General features: G+C 50.0%; 1 protein-coding gene across 1 annotated transcript in view; it reads left to right on the top strand.

The window, feature by feature from the left end:
• LOC148532313 (phospholipase B1, membrane-associated-like) overlaps positions 1 to 12,814 on the top strand; it is a 239,858-nt gene extending 227,044 nt beyond the window's left edge. The window contains exons 57-58 of the mRNA XM_088467993.1: positions 6,679 to 6,753; positions 12,521 to 12,814. Coding sequence (XP_088324119.1) covers positions 6,679 to 6,753; positions 12,521 to 12,814 — 369 coding nt within the window. The remainder of the gene's footprint in view (positions 1 to 6,678; positions 6,754 to 12,520) is intronic.
• Positions 12,815 to 22,513: the final 9,699 nt, after the last annotated feature.

The following is a 22,513-nucleotide window of genomic DNA, read 5'->3' on the forward strand; positions in this document are numbered from 1 at the left end:
TTATTTCTGTGAGCGGAGTGTCACATACCACTATGTCCAGTGAGAACTCTGTTAGAGGAGCACCTCTCCTATTTTCCTGCTCCAGATGTAAAGCAGGTGTGGGGGAGGGGGTGGTACTTCAGGATGGGTTATGTGCTGTATGTTTGGCCATCCCTGGTACCTCTGCTGTACCCAGCACCTCTCAGGAACCACCTTGGGCTTGTTTTGCACAAGCCCTGACTATTCTTGTAAATAGGCTTGCAGCCCCTCCTACGTTTCCACAATTGGGGTTTGCACAGCAGGCGGTAGTCTCGCCTCCTGTTCTGGGAGTTCCGGGGCCGATAGTAATGCAGTGCCCCCCGCAACATGTCCTTAATCAGGCTGACCCAGGTTTGTCTGATTCTCGGGTGCGGGGCTCTCAGCAGGATCAATCTAGACCTGCTAAAAGACCGTTATTGTCATATCCATCCGCTCAGGATGATGAGGATGACGGCTCGTCTGATGAGGGCGAAATTATAGATTTGTCCTGCACTGACACTCCTCAAGTAGGGGCAGAGGCTAAGTCTAGTATTTACATTCCAGGCCTCATACGTGCAGTCCGTGCGACCATGGTAATACTGACGACAACCTACCTGCAGCGCCTACTCATGCTTATTTTAAAGAGGTTAAAGGAGCTGCAGCAGTATTCCCTCTATCTGGTCAGCTAGTTGATCACATGGAGGAGGCCTGGAAATCTCCAGGAAAAAGATTTCAACCTCACAAGCGTCTGGCTCATACATATCCCTTTGCTGAAGATTACTTCACTAAATGGGAGTCTCCTCCTCAGGTGGATTCTCATGTGACGCGCTTAGTAAAGAGCGCAACTTTGCCTATGCCGTCTATGTCTTCTCTGACGGATACTACAGACCGTAAGGTGGAGGTGTGCCTAAAGTCTATCTATTCCCTTGCTGGAGGAGCATCTAGACCAGCTATGGCTGTCTGCTGGGTGGCTCAGGCTATAGAAAGGTGGGCGGACGCTTTGGAAGCATCATTTGCTTCTGACGGTACCAGCGAACAGGTTGTGTTAGTGGGTAACCTTCGGGATTCCGCTACGTACATTAACGAAGCAGCTTTGGATTTGAGCCTGCCTACTTCTAGGATTTCTGCTGCGGCTGTGGCCGCTCGACGCTCCATGTGGTTACGTTCTTGAAGGATGGACGCGGAATCCAAGAGAGGCTTGGAATGCTTACCCTACAATGGGCAGGTCCTGTTTGGACCAACTTTGGACAAAATAGTGGACACGTTGGCCGCTGTCAAATCTGCATGTCTACCTTCAGCCCCGACTCCGGCTGGGTCTAAAAATCCGTCCTTTCGGCCCTATCGCCCTCCGGGAAAGCCTAGGGTTCAGTCTTTTCCGAGACCTTCAGGTCCCAAAAAGACCGCTAAGACCAAGAGGCAAGCTTGGAGTACCAGACGTCCAGCTGCCAAGCCGGACGACAAACCCTCAGCCTGAGGCCGACTTCTGCAATACGCTCAGTGTTGGTTCAAAACCACCATAGACACTTGGGTAAGGGAGGTGGTATCTCAGGGATATGCCCTCTCCTTCCGCAGAAGGCCTCCTCATCAGTTGTTTGTAACAGCACGTCCTTCAGATCCAACGAAGGTTCTAGCGATCCAAGAGTCAGTGCATTCTATGCTTCAGATGGGAGTAATAGAACCTATTCCGTTATCCCTGAGAGGGACCGGATATTACTCCAACCTTTTTCTGGTTCAAAAGTCAAATAGATCATACCGACCTATACTCAACCTCAAGTCCCTGAACAAGTTTTTAAGGGTCCCCCGGTTCCGAATGGAGACTCTGCGTTCTATTGTTTTAGCTATGAAGCCTGGGGATTTTATGGTGTCCCTGGATATTCAGGATGCTTACCTGCATATCCCCATTGCCAGGGTTCATCAGCGTTACATCAGATTTACAGTGTCGGACCTCCATTATCAGTTTCAGGCTCTACCGTTTGGCCTTTCTACGGCTCCTCGGGTGTTCACAAATGTAATGGCGGTCATGGCGGCACACCTGCGGTTGCAGGGAGTTCGCCTGTTACCTTACTTGGACAACCTTCTGTTGTCGGCAGGGTCACCACAAGTCCTTTGCAGCCATCTACAACTGACAATTTCAGTATTGCAGGCTCACGGCCGGATAGTGAACTGGAAGAAGTCCTCTTTAATTCCTTCTCAGAGAATGGTCCATCTCGGGGCATTGTTGGACTCTCAGCAACAGAGGATCTTCTTGACGGAGGAAAAGATAGCCCTGTTGCAGTCCAAGATATGCAATGTTCTAAGCAGTCGCCGAGTGTCTCTTCTCTCAGCGATGAAGTTACTGGGTTCCATGGTGTCAACGTTCAACATGGTGGAGTATGCCCAGTTCCATTCCAGGCCTCTACAAATGTTGATCCTGTCCAGATGGGACAGAAATCCCCATCGAATAAAGATGCAGATAATCAGGCTCTTTCCGGAAGTGCACCTGTCTGTGACGTGGTGGTTGCAAAAGTCTCATCTCAGCAGGGGACGTCCGTTTTGGATTACGGATTGGGTCCTTCTAACAACGGATGCCTGCCTTCGGGGCTGGGCCGCTGTGACAGGCCCACACGTCTTCCAGAGCCGGTGGACGTCAGAGGAATCGGACCTGCCAATCAATATATTAGAAATTCGAGCAGTGTTCAGGGCGCTGCAGCATGCAAGACCGTTCCTGCTGGGAAAACCTGTGCAGGTTCAGTCAGACAACGCCACCACGGTGGCTTACCTAAATCGTCAGGGAGGAACTCGAAGCCAAGCGGCTCTGAGGGAGGTGTCCCGCATCCTGACTTGGGCAGAAGGCAATCTTCCGGCCATTTCGGCCGTCTTCATTCCGGGTGTGCTCAACTGGGAGGCGGACTTCCTCAGCCGCCACGATGTACACCCGGGGGAATGGTCTCTTCACCAGGAGGTGTTCCAACTCCTGGTGGACAAGTGGGGTCTTCCCGAAATAGACCTCATGGCCTCCAGACACAACCGCAAGCTGTGGGCGTACGGATCCCGAACAAGAGACGCAGGAGCTCTCCTGGTGGATGCTCTGTCGGCACGATGGAACTTCCAATTCACGTACCTGTTTCCTCCGTTCTCCCTGCTGCCTCGAGTAATTCGAAAGTTCAGACAGGAAGGAGGCCAGATCCTGCTGGTGGCCCCTGCATGGCCCAGAAGGAGTTGGTACTCGGATCTCCAGTGTCTATCCATCGACACTCCTTGGCTGTTACCTCAGAGGCCGGACCTATTGTCTCAGGGTCCTTGTCTCTACCCGGACCTGAGTCGGCTATCTTTGACGGCGTGGCTCTTGAGACTTCCCTCTTGAGGTCCAAGGGTTTCTCTAGAGCGGTGGTCAATACCATGTTCCATGCTCGTAAGCCGGCTTCAGCTAGAATTTACCACAGGGTATGTCATACCTATTTTGAGTGGTGTCGCCCTAAAGCGTACGATCCTCGCGAGTTTAGAATATCGACAGTATTGGCTTTCCTTCAGGCAGGCTTGGATTTAGGTCTACACCTTGCTTCACTGAAGGTGCATGTTTCTGCCCTGTCAGTTTTGTTTCAACGAAGGATTGCTACGCGGCCTGATATCCGTACCTTTATGCAGGGTGTCCTTTGCATCCAGCCTCCTTATGTCCATCCGGTAGCTCCATGGGATCTGGCTGTGGTCCTGAAGGCGCTACAGGATCCTCCATTTGAACCTTTGGGTTCTGTGGATCTGAAATGGCTTACGGCAAAAACAGTGTTCCTTTTGGCTATTGCTTCAGCCAGAAGGGTGTCGGATTTGGGGGCTCTTTCGTGTCGTCCCCCATTTCTAATTTTTCATTCGGATAGGGCGGTACTTCGTACCCGTCCCGAATTCCTTCCTAAAGTGGTGTCTAGTTTCCACATTAACGAGGGAATTGTGGTCCCAGCCTTTAATTCATCTGATCTCTCAGCTGGTGAGGCTTCTTTGGATGTGGTACGGGCTCTGCGGATTTACGTGGACCGTACCAGTTCTTTGAGAAAATCGGACTCTTTGTTTGTCCTATATGGATTTCATAAGAGGGGTTGGCCTGCCAATAAACAGACTTTGGCACGCTGGATCTGCATGGCGATCTCTGAGGCATACACTCATGAGGGACTTCCAGTGCCACCCTCTGTGAAAGCTCATTCTACAAGATCTGTGGGACCTTCATGGGCAGCTCGACGTGGCGCCTCGGCTGTTCTGCTTTGTAAGGCGGCCACGTGGTCCTCTGTCCATCCTTTCGTCAAGCATTACGCTTTTGACACATTTGCTTCTCAGGATGCTTCCTTCAGGCGGCGGATTCTCCTCTCGGTACAGGAGCGTCCCCTTCCTTGAAGGATACTGCTTTGGGACATCCCCAAGGTATCCCTGTGGATCCCTAAGGACCCTGGAGTAGAAAACAGGAGATATGGTAAGAACTTACCTTTGTTATCTCCGTTTCTACGAAGTCCTTAGGGTCCACAGGCCACCCGCCCTGATGCCCTGTGCTTCCGTAGGGTGTTGTTCTGGTCACCAGTTTCTGTCTCCCTTTTCTATGAGAATGTGAATCTTGTGTGTTCCAGACTTTTTTCTTCCTTTTTTCTCTCTCCCGGCCTATGGCTTGATACTAAAACTGAGGTGCCTTGGCCTGGGGGCGGGGTATAGGAGGGGGCCCGGTGCATCCTGGGAGGGACATCTTTAACTCTGTGGTGCCCATGGCTGGATCCAAGCCCTATACCCCAAGGTATCCCTGTGGACCCTAAGGACTTCATAGAAACGGAGATAACAAAAGTAAGTTCTTAGCATATCTCCTGTTTTTATCACTTGTAGTGAAATCCGCTGAGTGTGTCCAGCGGACATTATAGATATCTGGATTCCCCAAAAATCAATACCCAAAAATGCTAACTGCAGATGGGTATAAAACAATGCTAAACAGGTCCCTACTGCTCTAGAATAAACCTTGCTTTACTATAACACATCCACATCCACCTGACAATTGCAGAGAAACCACAATTTAGAACGGAATCACCATCCCGATCTCTCCCTTTTAAAATGATACAGACCACCAGATTCATTTAGAAATCCGCTGCCAAAAATGCTGAAAAGAATTAGTTGAGGGGCGTTTTATATCTATGCAGCCTTCTCTATTTTAATTTTTTAAATAGTGGGGTCCCCCCAAAATTGGTAACCAGGACTATACTTTTAAGCCAAGGCTGGTAGTGGAGAAATCGAGTAGACAAAGTGTGTGGGGGTCCCCGGTGGCACTATAGTAGGGGTGACAAGCGTCAGCCAGTCCTATTTCCAAAAGCCTAGTGCCTTAGGAAGGTGAGGCCTGCAAAAAAAATGTGTCCACCTCTAGGTAAAATCAGCCTAGTGCCAACAGTCATAAGATTATTACCCACATCCATGGTGCGTTGGGTGTGAGGTTAATAAATATTGTCAATTAAAAGAAATAAAAGTGTTTATTACTGGCACTCTACAGGTTCAAGATAGCTCTGTCTTGTCCATTTTAAATGGCTTCAAAGGCATACTGGCACTTGGAGAACCACAAGTACCAGGATGCCCTGGCAGACAAGGCCCACTGGGACCTGTGAATTTTTTTTTACATAATTAGACAACACTCTCACACTGACCAAAGTAATTTATTTAATTAAAATCTTCCCCACACAGCCTGATCCCATCTTTATTGCACACAATGGGCCTGATTAAGAGCCGTTCGGAAGCGGCCGCTCGTTCGCTCCGAGCGATGTTTGCCCAACTGCGCATGCGTACGGATCGTAATACGCATGCGCGAACTAGTCAGTACGGCCGAAAATCGTTTGTTCGCTAAATAGTGAATGCCTGCTATTTTGAGTGACAGAATGAGGCGTATGTGGGTGGTAACAGGGGATGGTGCTTGAAAACGGGGAGTGGAGATCCGATCGCAGGCGTGCTTAAAGGTCAAAACGGGCGTTTTATGGGTGTGCATAATTAAAACAGCAGCGTCATTGAGCACGTCACTAGGTTATTTTATAGCCAGAACTGCTCGCAAAATTGTGGTAGCAAAAACCAACCACAAGAATAGTGAGCAGCTCATACCCTGGTCGATGTACTCGATTAATCTAATAAATAGCGGACATGACGTAGGATGCGAGCGGCCAGGGGGCGTAGTTTCCCAAAAAACTACCGCAAGTTTTGTTCGCTCGTTCAGACCTAGAAGCGTGAACAGACCGCAAAGAGCGAACGGTTGATTTGCATAGCCACCCCTATTTTCTGGACGAGCGAGCGCTAATTGCGTCCGGCTCTTAATCAGGCCCAATATCCACAGGGAAAGGGTCCTCTTCAGTCCATGTAGGCATCCACAGGATTTTGGCGAAAAAAACAACAGCGATACTAAATTAACTCTCACTGCTATAGGACTACATTGGGATACTCTGATTGGTCAGAACACAGCTCTCCTCACACTATGACCAGTTAGAATGCCCCTTGTATTCACAGAAGCGGAGTTTTAAGATGAAAGTCCATGTTCTCCTCCAATAAAAAGCTTGGATTTGTGGACTCTTATATCATCCTAACTTGTGTTTGCCCTTCACCCCATTCAATGGTGACATATTTGTAATTACACCAAAACAGCAACTTGCAAATTTACCCACCGTCTATAAACCTAATTTATTGCCTATTTCTCTCTGTCACTCACAGCTGGAGCCCGTTGGTGATAAACAGAACTTTAACAACTTCACCCATGATCGAAACAAGCTGAAATGTCCATCCACTGTAAGTAACACCAGCCAGGATGGTGACATTTATTTCTCTAGCTGTCTTCTTTACACTAGGACCTTCTACATACAAAACAAGAGATATGGTAAGAACTTACCTTTGTTATCTCTGTTTCTAAGAAGTCCATAGGGTCCACAGGGTTAACCTTGGGGGTATAGCTGGATCTAGATCCACGGGCACCACACAGTTAAAGCTTTCACTGCTCCCAGGATGCACTTGGGTCCGTCCTCCTCTATACCCCGCCCCCGAGCCACATGCACCTCAGTTGGTAAGCAGCCAAGGCCGGAGGAGGAGACTAAACAGAGAGAAGGAATACTGGAACACACAAGAAACCATACTCACAGAAATGGGAGACGGAAAAACCGGTGACCAGCCACACAGCCCATTTGAAGCCAGGTGCATCAGGGCGGGTGCCCTGTGGACCCTATGGACTTCGTAGAAACAGAAATAACAAAGGTAAGTTCTTACCATATCTCTTGTTTTCTACTTCAGGGTCCATAGGGGGTCCACAGGGTTGACCTTGGGGATGTCCCAAAGCAGTTTAACTAAGGGCAGGGACGCTCCTGAGCAGAAAGGAGAATCCTGCGCCCAAAGGATGCATCCTGAGAGGCAAAGGTGTCAAACGCATAAAACCTCAAAAACGTCTGAATTGAAGACCAAGGGCTTGATTCAGACCCACTCGCGAGCGGCTGTCCGCTCGCAAGTGGGTCGATGTTCTGGACTGAGCATGCGCACGACGGAGGGAGCTCCGTCGTGCGCATGCGCCAGACGCGACGAGTGAAGGAAAGTCCTTCGCTCGTTGTGTCCGATCAAAGGGGGCGTGCTGTCAATGTTGATTGACAGCACGCCCCCTTTGGTAGGCGTGCCGGGGGCGTGCCTCCCTGACGGGGGCGTTCCCACGGGAACGCCTCCCGTCAGAAGCCGGCCCACTGACATCACTAGTGATGTCAGTTGGAGTGATTTTGGCTCTGATAGAGCCAAAATCACTCCGGAGCTTGCGGTTGAAAACCTCAACCGCAGGCTCCGGCTCGCAATTTCGATGGTCGCGATGGTCTCGACCATCGCGGCCATCAAAATGCACGCTCGTATAGCCTGTGGGTGGTGACCCACAGCTATACGAGCGTCCAGAAGGACGCTCCATTTTCATGGAGGCCGGCCCTCATTCAGAGCGTGCGCTCTGCTCAGAGCGTACGGCTCTGAATGAGGGCCCAAGTGGCTGCCTTGCACAGCTGAACAGTGAAGGCACCACGTCTAGCAGCCCAAGAAGGACCCACAGACCGAGTGGAATGAGCCTTAACAGAGGCTGGGACAGGTAAACCTTCCTGTATATAAAAGCCTCATGAATAACAGAACAAAGCCAACGGGCAACAGTTTGTTTGAAAACCAAAGAGGACAAACAAAGAATCGGACTTTCTAACAGAAACAGTCCGGTCCACATAAATTCTGAGAGCACGGACAAAGTACAACGAAGCCTCACCAGCTGTAAGATCAGGTGACTGAAAAGCTGGCACCACAAGTTCCTGATTGATGTGGAACTTAGAGACTATTTTAGGCAAAAACTCAGGACGAGTGCGAAGCACCGCTCTGTCCTGGTGAAAAATTAAGAAGGGGGGCTAAAGGAAAGCGCCCCCAACTCAGATACCCTCCTGGCTGAAGCAATTGCCAGGAGAAAAACAGTCTTAAGCGTTAACCACTTGAGGTCAACCGACTCAAGAGGCTCAAAAGGAGGTCCCTGCAGGACCCGAAGAACCACCACCAAGTCCCACGGAGGCACAAAGGGAGGCTGGATTCTAAGAACACCCTGGAAAAAGGTGTGAACATCCGGCAGTGTAGCGATCCTACGTTGGAACCACACATACACAGCCGACACATGAACCTTCAGGGAAGCCAGACGTAAGCCTAGGTCAAGACCTGACTGAAGAAATGCCAAAATCCTAGAAACCCTGAACACCTGAGGATCAAAGTTTCTGGACTCACACCACTGAAAGTAAGTGTGCCACACCCTGTGGTAAATCCGTGCAGAGGCAGGTTTACGCGCCCTCAGCATGGTACTGATGACAGAGCTTGAAAATCCCCGGGACCTTAAGACTGCTGTCTCAAGAGCCACGCCGTCAAAGACAGTCGACCCAGATCCGGGTAAAGGCAGGGTCCCTGAGACAGCAGGTCCCGACGCTGAGGTTGAAGGTACGGAACGTTGATGGACAAGCTCTTGAGATCGGAGTACCAAGGACGTCTGGGCCACGCTGGAGCCACCAGCAGAAACGTGCCTCTGTCCTGTTTGATTTTTCTTAGCACCCGAGGCAGCAGGGAGTTCGGAGGAAACAGGTACGCTAGGTGAAATGTCCATTTCACTGACAGCGTGTCCACCAGACTTGCGCCTGCGTCCCTTGTCTTTGAGCCGTAAACCGGGCAACTTGTAGTTGTGACGGGAAGCCATCAGGTCCAACTCCGGCAGTCCCCATTTGTCCACGAGAAGTTGAAACACCTCCGGGTGAAGCGACCATTCCCCTGGGTGCATGTCGTGACGGCTGAGGAAGTCCGCCTCCCAGTTGAGGACTCCCGGGATGAAGACTGCCGAGTTTGCAGGAGGGTGGCTCTCCGCCCAAGCCAGGATGCGAGACCCCTCCAACATCACCGCTCGACTGCGAGTTCCTCCCTGGTGATTGATGTACGCCACCATGGTGGTGTTGTCAGATTGCACCTGTACCGACCTTCCGTGAAGAGCGGTGCTTGACGACAGCAGAGCCCCGTACACGGCCCGCAGCTCCAGAATGTTTATGGGAAGAACTGCTTCCTCTGCAGACCAACAGCCCTGAAGAGACAACGAGCCGGTCACTGCCCCCCAACCCCGGAGACTGGCATCTGTCGTGAGCAGAACCCGGTCCGGGATCCAAAAGGGGCAACCCTCGATGAGATGAGCTAGCTGAAGCCACCAAGCTAGAGACCGGCGCACTTCTTGGGACAAGACCAGCGTCTGGGATCGGATCCGGTGAGGTAACCCGTTCCATTCGGACAGAATCTACCCCTGCAGGGGCCTGGAATGGAACTGGGCAAATTCCACCATATCGAATGCCGACACCATGGACCCTAGGACTCTCATTGCCGAGTGGACCGACACCCTGCAACTGCTCAGGCCACTGTGTATCCTCAGTTGTAGAGAGGTCACCTTTTGTTGGAGAAAATCCTTTGTTGACGAGAATCCAGAAGGGCTCCCAAATGGACCATCCGTTGTGATGGGATCAGAGATGACTTCTTCCAATTTATCAACCACCTGTGTGCCTGAAGACAAGCAATGGTCAGGTGGAGATGTCGAAGAAGTACCTCCGGGGAGCTTGCCAGCAGAAGAAGATCGTCCAGATACAGCAGTAACCGTATACCCTGGCCCCGAAGGTGAGCGGCCATAATTGCCATCACCTTGGTGAACACCCTCGGAGCCGTGGAAAGGCCAAAAGCAACGGCAGAAACTGGTAGTGATGTTGCAGGATAGCAAACCTCAGATACCGCTGGTGTGCAGGTGCTATGGGCACGTGAAGATAGGCGTCCTGGATATCCAGGGAAACCATGTAATCCCCTGGTTCCATTGCCAGAATGATGGAACGTAACATTTACATCCTGAACTTGGGAACCCTGAGGTATTTGTTCAGGGACTTCAAATTCAGGATAGGGCGATGAGAACCATTGGGCTTCTGTACCAGAAACAGAGTAGAATAGTATTCCGTCCCGCGTTGAGACTGCAGAACAATGACCCCTGCTTGTAGTAAGGACTCTATAGCTACCTGAATCTGGGAAGCTTTGGTCTTGTCCAGAGAAGGACTCGTGCAAAAAAACTGGTGGAGCGGCCTGAGCCGAAAAGACAGGGCGTACCCCTGGGAGACTACTTCTCGCACCCAGGCATCCGTGGTGGTATTGTGCCAGCACTGAGCGCACATACAACATACAATGCAATAAGATCAGTTACTCACTGCACCTTCTGCTACAATCAACCTCCCAGATTCAGTGTCTGGGAGGGCTATAGCGCTGCGTACACTGTCCCTTTGCAGAGGAGAGGTACACAGGGGGACCGGTCCACGCACCACCTACTAGCGCCGCCGGTCTGTCCCCAGAGACCGGCGGCTGAAGACTGCATATATCCCCGCGAGCAGCGCGGCTTACCTTGATCCCCGTGAGCTCGGCAGCAGTCAGTGGGAGGTCCCGGAGCCACGCTAGTACTGACTCCGGGGTCCCGATGCGATCCCCAGATCAGTACTGGTGTTGCAGCGCCAGCAGGGGTGTTGGAGCGGCATCATGGACGTCCAGATGGACAGTCTGATGCTGCCGCTCAGAAGATAGTAAAAATAAATAAATAAAATCTTCATTTAAAAATTAGCTTAGGGGCTGCTAATGCAGCCCCACTGCGCCAGGGTGACCCGGCTCCGGCCGGGCACCAACTAAAACTGAGGTGCCTGTGGCTCGGGGCGGGGTATAGAGGAGGACGGACCCAAGTGCATCCTGGGAGCAGTGAAAGCTTTAACTGCGTGGTGCCCGTGGATCCAGATCCAGCTATACCCCCAAGGTCAACCCTGTGGACCCCCTATGGACCCTGAAGTAGAAACTGGATTTTTGTACTTATGAGAAATCCCTTTCTTGTAGTCCGTTGGGGGAACATCGGAAACATGTTTCATAGAGTAGCGTGTAGGACATTTAGACAGGAATGAATGAAGTCTGAGCTCCACCACCTCCATATCACTTGCTTGACTACCCGAACCTCAGTGCAGGGGAATCAGTCAGTAGCTGTCACATTAGCACTATAGTAAAAAAAAGTAAAAACGTAATTAAAAAAATCAACAACATTAATTAATGCTACTTGGCATCACTACAAAAGTACCCCGCTCCTTTTGCCACTTGGAAGAAACTGCAATCTCTCCGGATGGGGGATGTAGAGTGGGAGGGCTTCAGCCTTCATTCATTTTATACCGATTTGTTCCGGTGTCCCCCATTGGATGCCAGAGAGATAGATATTTCTATATGTGTTCACAATTCCTGGCACGTGTCCTGGACTGTGCAGTGACATTATCACTAAAGCTGGGCCACCACTTAATGTTTTCCCTAAGGCGGCTATGGCCAGAGCCCCAGGGGCTTGCGTTCCTATTACTTATTAATTAGACTTGTCTGACTGTAGGATCATGCTCTCCATGCTACAGTTGTACTGATGGGAATTGGTATGTAATACCGGCAGTCGGGGTGCCTCTTGTCAAAATCCCGACAGCGGCATCCTGACAGGTGACGGGTAAGTATACTAATCCTCCCCCCTATTCCCCGTACCCCTCACTTCTTGTAGCCTAACCCTCCCCACTCCGCACCCTAACCTTTCCCCCTTAGTGCCTAACCCTAACCCCCCTCCCCCTTGGTGCATATCCATAACCCCCCCCATGGTGCCTAACCCCCACCCCCCCTAGGAGTGCCTATCCCTAACCTCCCCCCAAAACCTGATTCTAACCCCGCTATGCTGCCTAAGCCTATCACTCCCGCACACCCCCCCCCCCCTCCCTACATGGCTAACGGCTAAGAGGCCCCCGGCTTACCTCATTTGGGATGGCGGCTGTCGGGATTAAGATAGGTGTCAACGCTTATATTAAATCCTGTGTCGGGCTTGCACCGTTGGGATTTAGACTGGCAACATCCCGTCCGCCGATCTGCTAACTACATCCCGTACTAATGATATAGAAAGGTGTCTTCTGAGAAATGTTTGTCCATGGCTGACCTGCACGTTGTGTTCATCTCTCAGGACCACCCGTACCTCTACACTATAAAGAACAGTTTCCCACTAGAGGAAGAAGAGCCAACACTGAAGCCAACACTAAAGCCAACACTAAAGCCAACACTGAAGCCAACCCTGAAGCCATCAGTGGAGCCTGTGCCAAATGATGATGTCGACCAGGTGCCGTACTGGTCCTTGATAATCGCCTCCATTGGTGGCGTGGCTCTAGGTTGTGCAATTGTTGGGATTGCGATGTCAATGACCTATCGGAAGCAAGCGCGTAAACAGAAACGGCTTAGCGAGAGCGGCTCCTCCTTCTGAGAGGACATGAAGAGCCCATAATAACATCAAGAGCAATATTTAAGCTTTAAGTAGAACATGTCTCCATATTACCCTGTTTGTCGTCAGCCCCTCCACCACAGTGCAGAGGGGTCTCAGTCACCGGGCTGATTTCTGCGCAGCACATCTCAATGTATAGGGAAGGAACACCCCCGTGTGTTACTGACGAATGGGCTGTCTCTGGTGCTGCCCCTCAATAAGATACGCATTTTCCTATATACCACCAGCACAGCATTATTATTACTGCAGCTGCAACAGAGTATTAGCAGAGGTATAATCATTATCCGCACACTTTCATTTAGAGTTCTTCTATGTACAGATCTGTAGTATATAATATATCACACATATCGGTGACTATCCAGCTCGTTATCCGCTGCTCTAGATAACTCTAAATAACTTTATTTACTTAATCATCTTAAATTCACAAAATAACAAAGGTTTCCCCATCACACCTATCATAAAATCCCCCAAAAACTGAATGTAATTCTGTGTAATAATGAAGAGACTCGTAGTACGGTATGTTTTATTTCTGTCATTTCTACATATGTATCACAACGTAAATCTGCCATTATTATTGTTTGTATCTGTATAAAAGTTGTGATTTGCAGCAGGCGACATAAACCTAGTAACGGCTGAGATGTGCCCAGTGTGTGTGATCATTATACCATAAGAATATAAACACTTCAAACTTATCTTAGAATAAACACACGGAGACAGTAATGGATTTTAAAACAGGTCGGCTATTTATTTAAGAAATTTAATTTAATTATTTTAAATATTGTATGGTGGCTGGAAGGACGGCACTTACACAGAGCAGCCCAACAATGCAAACTCAACAACAAAACACGGCATTGCGGGCGGATTCCGCCCTGTGGATGTCAGACCCTGCACTTTGGTATTAAGCATATACCTTTTACCATACACAATACCATCCTTACATGGCTGTATTGCCCCCGTAGAGGTGGTACAGTACTTCTCAACACTTAATAGAAGGTGAGCACACCCAATGCACACACACTACACTCGGGCTGATGATAAGCCGTACTTCCCACCAATGCAAGGTTCTACCTCAGAGAATTGCAGCCTGCCACCATACACACTAAACCACCTAACCTATGCTAGCAAACAAACTTCCCACAAACAAGACCAAACCGGCCTCCGTCAAATGCACCCCATCAGGCCTATAGAGATGCTTATCACGATAAAGTGTGTAATTAAAAAACCTCTCTGAGACAGCATAAATTTCGCCACTGCAGCATTGATCTTCTTACGAGCCTCATCCAAAGCCGTAGGAGAACGCGCGCCACGCCACTGTTACCTAGGGGTAATGCAGGACCACATAAAAGTACAGAAAGACCAAGAGCCCATAATGAGGAGGAGGTCTGACACAATGTTAAGGCGTAAATCAAGGGCAATCCTGGAACCAATATCGTTCCCACCGAGATGTATTACCAGCACTTTGGGAACACCAAATTACCGTGCTGCAGCTACCAATCTGGGCATGAGGAACTCCCAACGGAGACCCCTAAAACCTAGCCAGCGAATCCTCGCAGCCACCGGCCATAACAGCTGGTCCTTGGTATAGGTGGACTTAGCTGCCCAAAACACAAATGAGTGACCCACGATCCAGACATCCCTAACATCAAATGTCAAACCTATACTGGCCGGGGAAGGAATGTAAAAGAAAACTTAGTGATTTAAGATATAGTATTTAACAGGAAAGTAACAGACAGGAGCTTAACACAAAATTTTTAGCAGCCATGGAAAATTGATTATAACTAAATTCTAAACTAAGCAGTAATTAATGTTTAGATTGAATAGACTTAATCAAAAATAACAAACTTTAAACTATAAAATTAAAGTTAAGTAAGATATATTTTATATCCAGTTTAATTCAAACAAATTAAGGCCCTCATTCAGAGCCGTACGCTCTGAGCAGAGCGGATGCTCTGAATGAGGGCCGGCCTCCATGAAAATGGAGCGTCCTTCTGGACGCTCGTATAGCTGTGGGTCACCACCCACAGGCTATACGAGCGTGCATTTTGATGGCCGCGATGGTCGAGACCATCGCGACCATCGAAATTGCGAGCCGGAGCCTGCGGTTGAGGTTTTCAACCGCAAGCTCCGGAGTGATTTTGGCTCTATCAGAGCCAAAATCACTCCCACTGACATCACTAGTGATGTCAGTGGGCCGGCTTCTGACGGGAGGCGTTCCCGTGGGAACGCCCCCGTCAGGGAGGCACGCCCCCGGCACGCCTACCAAAGGGGGCGTGCTGTCAATCAACATCGACAGCACGCCCCCTTTGATCAGACACAACAAGCGAAGGACTTTCCTTCGCTCGTCGCGTCTGGCGCATGCGCACGACGGAGCTCCCTCCGTCGTGCGCATGCTCAGTCCATGACATCGACCCACTTGCGAGCGGACAGCCGCTCGCGAGTGGGTTTGAATCAGGCCCTAAAATTTTAAGTTTTTAATCTAAATGAGCTTGGACAACCGTAGAGAATGATAAGGAAAAACCAGGGAGGGTAGGGGGGGGGGGTTGGGTGGAGAAAGGAAAAACTAAAACAATTCGGCGAGAGGTAAACCAAAAACCTGCTGAGGGACTGTATGTTTGGCCAAATTAGTCCGTCTAGTCAGGTAAAATAAAATCCTTCAGGACTCCCACTTGTTACAAGTGGCAAATATTACCCGAGTAGGATGGACAGGGGAGACATAACAAGACAAACTACACACATATAGAACAAGAAGAACAAAATGAACAAACACATGACACATAGGCAGATAAACATCAAGAAAAACGCAACAGTAGTTTCAGCCAGTGGCCACCGGCCTAACATAACGCTTATAGCAAGCCGATTTCCAACGCCCCAGAGCCATGATCTGCGGAACCAACAAGCCAGCCGCGGTGGCAGAAGTAGCTGCGCCAATTCTAAAAGAATGGGTACCGAAATCCCCTGGGGAGAGGCCAATGTGAAGCAAACAACATCTAAAAATGAATTGGAACTAGGGATGTGCAGGCTCGGATAGGTTCAAGTTTGCACGCCGAGTTCGGATTTTTCCCTCCAAAAAAACGGAACTCAGAAAGAGGCTAAACGTCATCTTGCATGGACAAACATCATCATTGCTGGACAAAAGTCCAGGAATGATGTTGTTTGTCCATGCAAGACGACGTTTAGCCTCTTTCTGAGTTCTGTTTTTTTGGAGGGAAAAATCCGAACTCGGCGTGCAAACTCGAACCTATCCGAGCCTGCACATCCCTAATTGGAACTGATATTTGGTAAGAGGCGAACCGACAGCATGAAGCAACCATGCGCTGCCAACTACAGGCCGCAATGCCATGTAATGTTTTGACAGATATACTGGGCAAACACGGTCATCTTTGCAAGCTGTTAGGGAGACCCAACGGCCGCGACCCTTTTGATCAGTTTTAGAACGCCGTATTTTGCATAACACAGCCCCCTCCCCAATACTGACGTCCGAACTGGACATGGGCGAAACCGCTAATTTAGAAGGGGCAACTAGTTCCGAAATTTGGAAGGCGCCATGAAACGCCATCGAAAATGCTAAACAGAAAAGATTAGCCTCAAAATGAGAAACCACATCCTCAGGCACCGCAGTTAAAGCTTAGGCAATAGGGGAACATCGATCGGCCTTCTCTTATCAACTGGCCGAGGTGAGGCGCGAACCCTTCCCTTACGTGCCTTAATAACGGCAAAGCTCTCTGTAAGGTCTGGACACCCTTTCAGTCGCAAAAAGAAAGAAATGCCTGCCAGCATGCGCGAGGCAACCGCATAGGACCGACCTCAGTTATAATGACTCCAAACACAAGAAAGCATTGAGCAATGCGTGCTCTCACCTCTGCGTCCGCGGTGATGGAGATAGCTTTCCCATTCGGACCAAGCCTTCTGATAGGACCGCAACGTAGCCGGAGCAAGGGATTGCTCTGCTAGGCCCTCCGTGCCGGCTCGATGCCCTGCCAAACATAGGGAGGGCAAGGCTCACAAATTAAACAAGCCTCAGGAGCAAGGGACCTAAATCTGTCCCACTGAAAACGGGAGAGCGCGTCAACCTTGCCTTGAACAAGATGTTAAATAGTAAGCAACGCAGCACTGAGTATGAATACCCTTAAATTGCTGGAGAGAAATAATCGCTGTCCAGACAAGAATTGTGGTTCCAACGCACAAAAAGTTCTTATTGCAATAAAAGAAAGTTACACGCTTTCATCTAGCACAATTAGCACAAAGACAATGAAATACAGAATATACGATACAGCCCAATACATACGCGTGTGCACTGGTCTCAGCATACAGTCATAAGTCCAGAAGCCTGTGGTCATCCACAAAGAATGGCTGTATACTAGAACCAGTACGTAAGCTATATACCCTTCCAGAACAAAGAAACTAGTTAACTGGTTTCCATTGGATCTTGCTCGTGGACATTCTGGTATAAATGCAGGTCATTGGACAGTTAATATAGCATCACGAGGGGTATGTCCCAGTTACTCAGATGTTGCTTTATGTGGTTTTCCCGCCGAAGAACTGGTTTAAACTAGTAAAAAACACTTCATACAGCTTCACATTCTAACCACTAATTTCATATCTTTCGAATGCATGATACGATTTCCTTGCGGGTCGAACCGGAAATCTGCAAATAAACAGTGATTTAGAATGGTACCAAACATGATATATCTACTAGCTTATGTACCTTAAGTATCGTATACATTACATTTCACAACATAAGTATTTGCTAAAATAACCTCTAATATTAAGCATTTAGGGCCTCATTCAGAGGCAGTCGGAGGATGCAAGCAGTCGCTCAGAAACTGGGCGGCCACTTGCATCCTGACCGCCCGCCTCTGTTGCGGTCGTTAGGCTGCGGGTTAACACCCACAGCTCTAACGACCGCTCGGGTGATGGTCGCGATGGTCAGAGACCATCGCGACCATCGTGGCTTACGACGAGACCCTAGGGTAGGGTCTCCCTTGTCGTAAGCCCCGGAGAGCTTCTGGCTCTGTCTGCTCCCCCAAACGGCAGGCGTTCCCATGGGAACGCCCCCGTTTGGGCTGCCACCCCCGCCGGCCCGCCTTCCAAACGGGGCGAGCTGTCAATCAACATCGACAGTTCGCCCCCTTTGGATCGAGATCCGCTACAACCGGCGCTGTCGGTCGTAGCGGGTCTCACGCATGTGCACGACGGCGCCGTCCAGCGCATGCTATGTGGGGGGCCATCGACCCGGTCCGAGCGCATCGGCGCTAATGACCGGGTCTGAATGACCCCCTTAATGTGGAGGAACCTTTTTATAAGTTTTGGTATATGTAAGTGTGAGAGTATTGCGTATAGTCGCTAATATGCGTGGTGTATTTATGTATAGAGTGCTTTGATAAACAGCGCAACTGTGCGCTGTGCGTCTTATATATTTTATGTTTTATTTAATGTGCGTATGGGGTATGGTAGGACTTTCAACAATATGCGGTAGCAAAGCAGATGCACAACGCTAATAATTGCATATAGCATCGCACACAATGGTTTCATGCTGACAACGCAAGATGGCGTTGTCAGGGGCAACAAAAAATGGCGTCGCCCAATATTAACTTAAGGTCTGGTCTCTGCCAATCATCCGGCTTCGACAGTAGCGAGCAAGCGTAGGGCCGGCAAGGAAAAGGCGCGCTGTCCATTAACAGCGTGCACAACGCCTAGGTTGTCGCATCTAAAAACAATACTCCTAATGCGCAACTCAGGAGCCCACAGTTCCAGCACCATCATAATGGGAAACAATTCCAGGAGGAGCAGGTCTTTAGTTAAACCCCTGGAAAACCACTCCGCCGGCCAGGGGGCAGCGCACCATGACCCTCGGAGGTAACACCCAAAGCCCGACGAGCCGGCCGCGTCAGTGAACAACTGTAACTGATAGCTGGGGACCGGAGGGGGCAACCACAAGAGAACACCATTAAAATCGGCCAAAAAAGAGAGCCAAATAGATAGATCCCTTTTTATTTCGGCAGAGAGCCGAATAAAATGGTGTGCCCTGCTACCACCTGCGGTGTCTCGCTGTAGCTTCCTGGAAAATACCCGACCCATGGGGATCACCCGGCATGAGAAATTGAGCAAACCCAGGAGAGATTGCGCTTGCCGCAGTGTCACCTTACCCGCAGCCAGGCAATTCTGAATGGCATGTTTTAATTTGAGAATTTTCTCAGCTGGAAGTCTGCAGCAGCCATCCGAGGTATCGAGACGGGGCCCAAGGTTATCTCGCTGGCAATCTGAACTGCAAAAAAGGGCCTGAATGGACTCTAACAAAACCCGGCAACGTGGGGAATCAGCAGGGCTGACGCACAAAAAGTCATCCAGGTAATGGGCTATGCTATGCTCCCGGTACCAGCCCCGACGCACCAGTGCAGAAAGGTGCTGAACCTTTCGAAATAAGCACAGGACATGGAACACCCCATAGGCAAGCACTTGTCTATGTAGTATCCGTCGTCCAAGCGAAAACCCATGTACCTGAACAAGTCCGGGTGCAGGGGCAACAAGCGAAAAGCCGATTCAACATCCACCTTACCCATCAACGCGCCGGGTCCGTGAGCCCTGACTAGTTCAAGCGCCTCATCAAAAGACTGATAAGACACCGAGCAAAGCTCCTGCGGAATGGCATCATGAACTGAACGGCCAGATGGGCAAGACATGCTGAATGAACCTAAAAGCACCCGGCGTCTTCTTAGGGACCACTCCGACGGGGGACAATACCAAGACTGTTAATGGTGGCTCGAGAAAAGGACCAATGATGCGACCTAGCCGCACCTCCTTAAGGACTTTGTCCCCAACGATGTGCGGCAGCTCAATTGCCGATCGAAGGTTCCTTGGCGAACCCGCAGGCACGACTGAAGTGAACGAAAACCAAACTTAAAACCATCACTCAAAAACTGCGCCGCAGCTGTGTCAGGGTACCATGCAAGCCATTTGGCCATGGCATCAAGGTTAACAGGAGAAAGCTTTTACTAGCAGGTCCCAGGCCAGCAGGCTTTCTGGGGGCCGGGGAAGCAGCAGGTTTCGAGCAGCCAGAAGCTGGGTGAGCATCGCCGCATTTGCTACAGAGGTGGCGAAAACGACACCGCTGGCCAAACTAACACTGAGTTGAGTTAAATGCTAAGCACTTACCCTTACTACTGTTAGACGGGCCTGGCCGGCTAGCTCCTAATTTTCTTCGCTGGCTATCCGCAGCCGGGGAAAATTTGGCTCCCTGAGTGACGTCGAGCCAAACCTCAACATCCTTGAACCCAAAATCAATAATGGGGAGCCTGTCCTGCTTATGACTAAATTCTTCGTCGTAAACACGCCATGCAACCCCTTGGCCGGACCTTTGCATACTATGAATAAGGTGAAAGTACCGAATGATATTGGGGTGCTCTGCAGGGTGAGTTTCCAAATAGCAGGCCGAGAAGACAAATATCGAAGCCTGCCAATTAGAATAAGTTTGGAAAGCCTCCAAACCAATACCGCCTTTGCGCTTAGCGGCTCGCAATTCCTTGCGCATGTTATCTGTAAGGGAGAATACATCCACATAACGTCCCTTCAGTATTTTGTCTTTAACGCTAGGGCGGAGGCCCCTCAGGACCGCGGTGTTCGCGCAACAAACCACCCCTGCGTCAGCACTGTCAGCGGGCACCTGGTCATCACGTGGGGCATGGCGATTATGCCGAGGCCTACGCAAGCGCTGATTGGCCTCAATCCTAGCAAACTTAGCTGCCCACTTGCGCGCCTTGCGAGCTTTCTGGGAGGGCCTAGTGTCAATGGAGTCATCAGAGGTGGAATAACTGGCGTCGCTAAACGTAGAAGAAGAAGACGAACACTCACCAACCGCCTCCACTGAGGGATCAGCGTGCCTACCGGATTGATAAGCACTAGAAGCCACCTCGTCGCCAGCAACCCATGAGGGATCATCGTAACCTGCAAAAGATGGAGAAAGGCCCTCCGGGGCCAGGGCAGGTTGCGGGGCCCCAACGGCAAGAGGCCCACCAGGCGGACCCACCACCGAAACGTCGTCAGACGTGCGGACAGCTGTAGCTTCATTTGTCTGCATCAGCGCAGCTTGTGATGCGGAGGCAACAGCCGGGGGAGTGACCGGGGTGCTTGACGCTGCTTGCACAGTAGGAGGCAGAAGAGCCGCAAACATGGGTGCCAAGGTGGTGGCCATGTTAACGAAAAGCCCAATTATAGCAGTGGGGTCAAAGGCTGGGGACACATTTTGGCCAGCTAACAGCAGAGGGGAGGGAGCAGCCATACCAGCTACAGGAGGCAGTGGGACAGTGGCAGACATAGGGGGCCCAGCAATCATAGATGCAGCCCCTGGCAGCACAGGAGGGGCTGCATTCACAGCAACCCCCGCCGGGACCTAAAATGGCGGGCGCTCACAGGAGAGGTAGCGACCTCCACGCCACCGCCAGCAGCATGCCTGGAGGCAGCCAATGAGGAGGCCAGGTTAGTAGAGCGCTGGGTCCGGCGCCGTGCGGCGCTGTGAGCCCCGCAATGCGCGACCTCCGGCGGGAGCAGCCGCAGGGCTGATTGATGAAGACATGACCTGAGGCACTACATCGGGGTCCGCACCATTAACCACTGGAACGGTTAAAAAACGGGCGGGGGGAGGTGCAGATTGGCGCGAGCTGTCCATGGTGCAGGCGCTGACACAGGGAAGCTCTCTCAGGTGTGGGGGACACAGAGAGAATAGCAGACAGAGGAATATAGAGAAGAGAGGGAAAGAGCAAATTAAAGGAGAAGTAAAGAATTCAGCAGATATAAAGAGTAAGATTATAGGTGTATGTTTTACTGTGCACACAGTACCTGATCAAATGTCCCCAGGAAAGAGGCCACGGGCTTGTAAGCCTGGCCTTAAATAAGCTCTGTCAATACTCCTCCCATTAAGGATTTAATAGGTTGGCACCAGCCCCATGATCACCACTCCTGGCCAAAGCCCAGCCTCCTGGTTTAAGTCACTACTAGCTCATTCGAGCCCTCCATTATTCTAACAGGAACAATTATCCTTTATACCCTTGGTGGTTACACACACCGACCCTTATGTATGCAGATAATAGATAATATGATCCAAGTTCTGTGAAATCCTACTTTAAATCTTACCACTGCTGTTGGCGCCAAGTGGACACACTTGCATATGGTGACGGTGTACTGAACATGTGATGCATAAGAATACCTTCCTATACTGAAACACTAACAGTATGCATAATAATTGTTACCTCCATATCAAAATACAATGTGAATTACAGTGTAATATATATCACAGTATATTAACCTTAAGTGAAAGCAAATGAACACACACACCAGTTTCTGTGGTCCAACGCACAAAAGTAAATATTGTATTGAAGGAATATATAACATTAATATTACAAACAATTCAGTGGTACAATACAGTTCAAGAAAGAGTCAGCGTTTACAAACCAGTATACATACGTTCGCATTCGCAGTCATCACCAGATGACTGGTAGAATACAGCTACTACTTCCTGGATCAGGGGAGCGCATTCTTATACAGTTAAATTATGGGTGTGCATAATAGTAAGCTGTGTCTTCTTTCTATTGGTCCAGGGGTGGGACGTTTCCAGTTCACTGGGGGTCATTGGCTGGTTCCAAACAGTGGGCGAAGCCTAGGCTCAGGTTGCAGTTTCATAAACTTACC

The sequence above is a fragment of the Taudactylus pleione genome, unplaced genomic scaffold (assembly GCF_031769625.1).
Source record: "Taudactylus pleione unplaced genomic scaffold, aTauple2 ptg000079l, whole genome shotgun sequence".
Taxonomy (NCBI): Eukaryota; Metazoa; Chordata; class Amphibia; order Anura; family Myobatrachidae; genus Taudactylus; species Taudactylus pleione.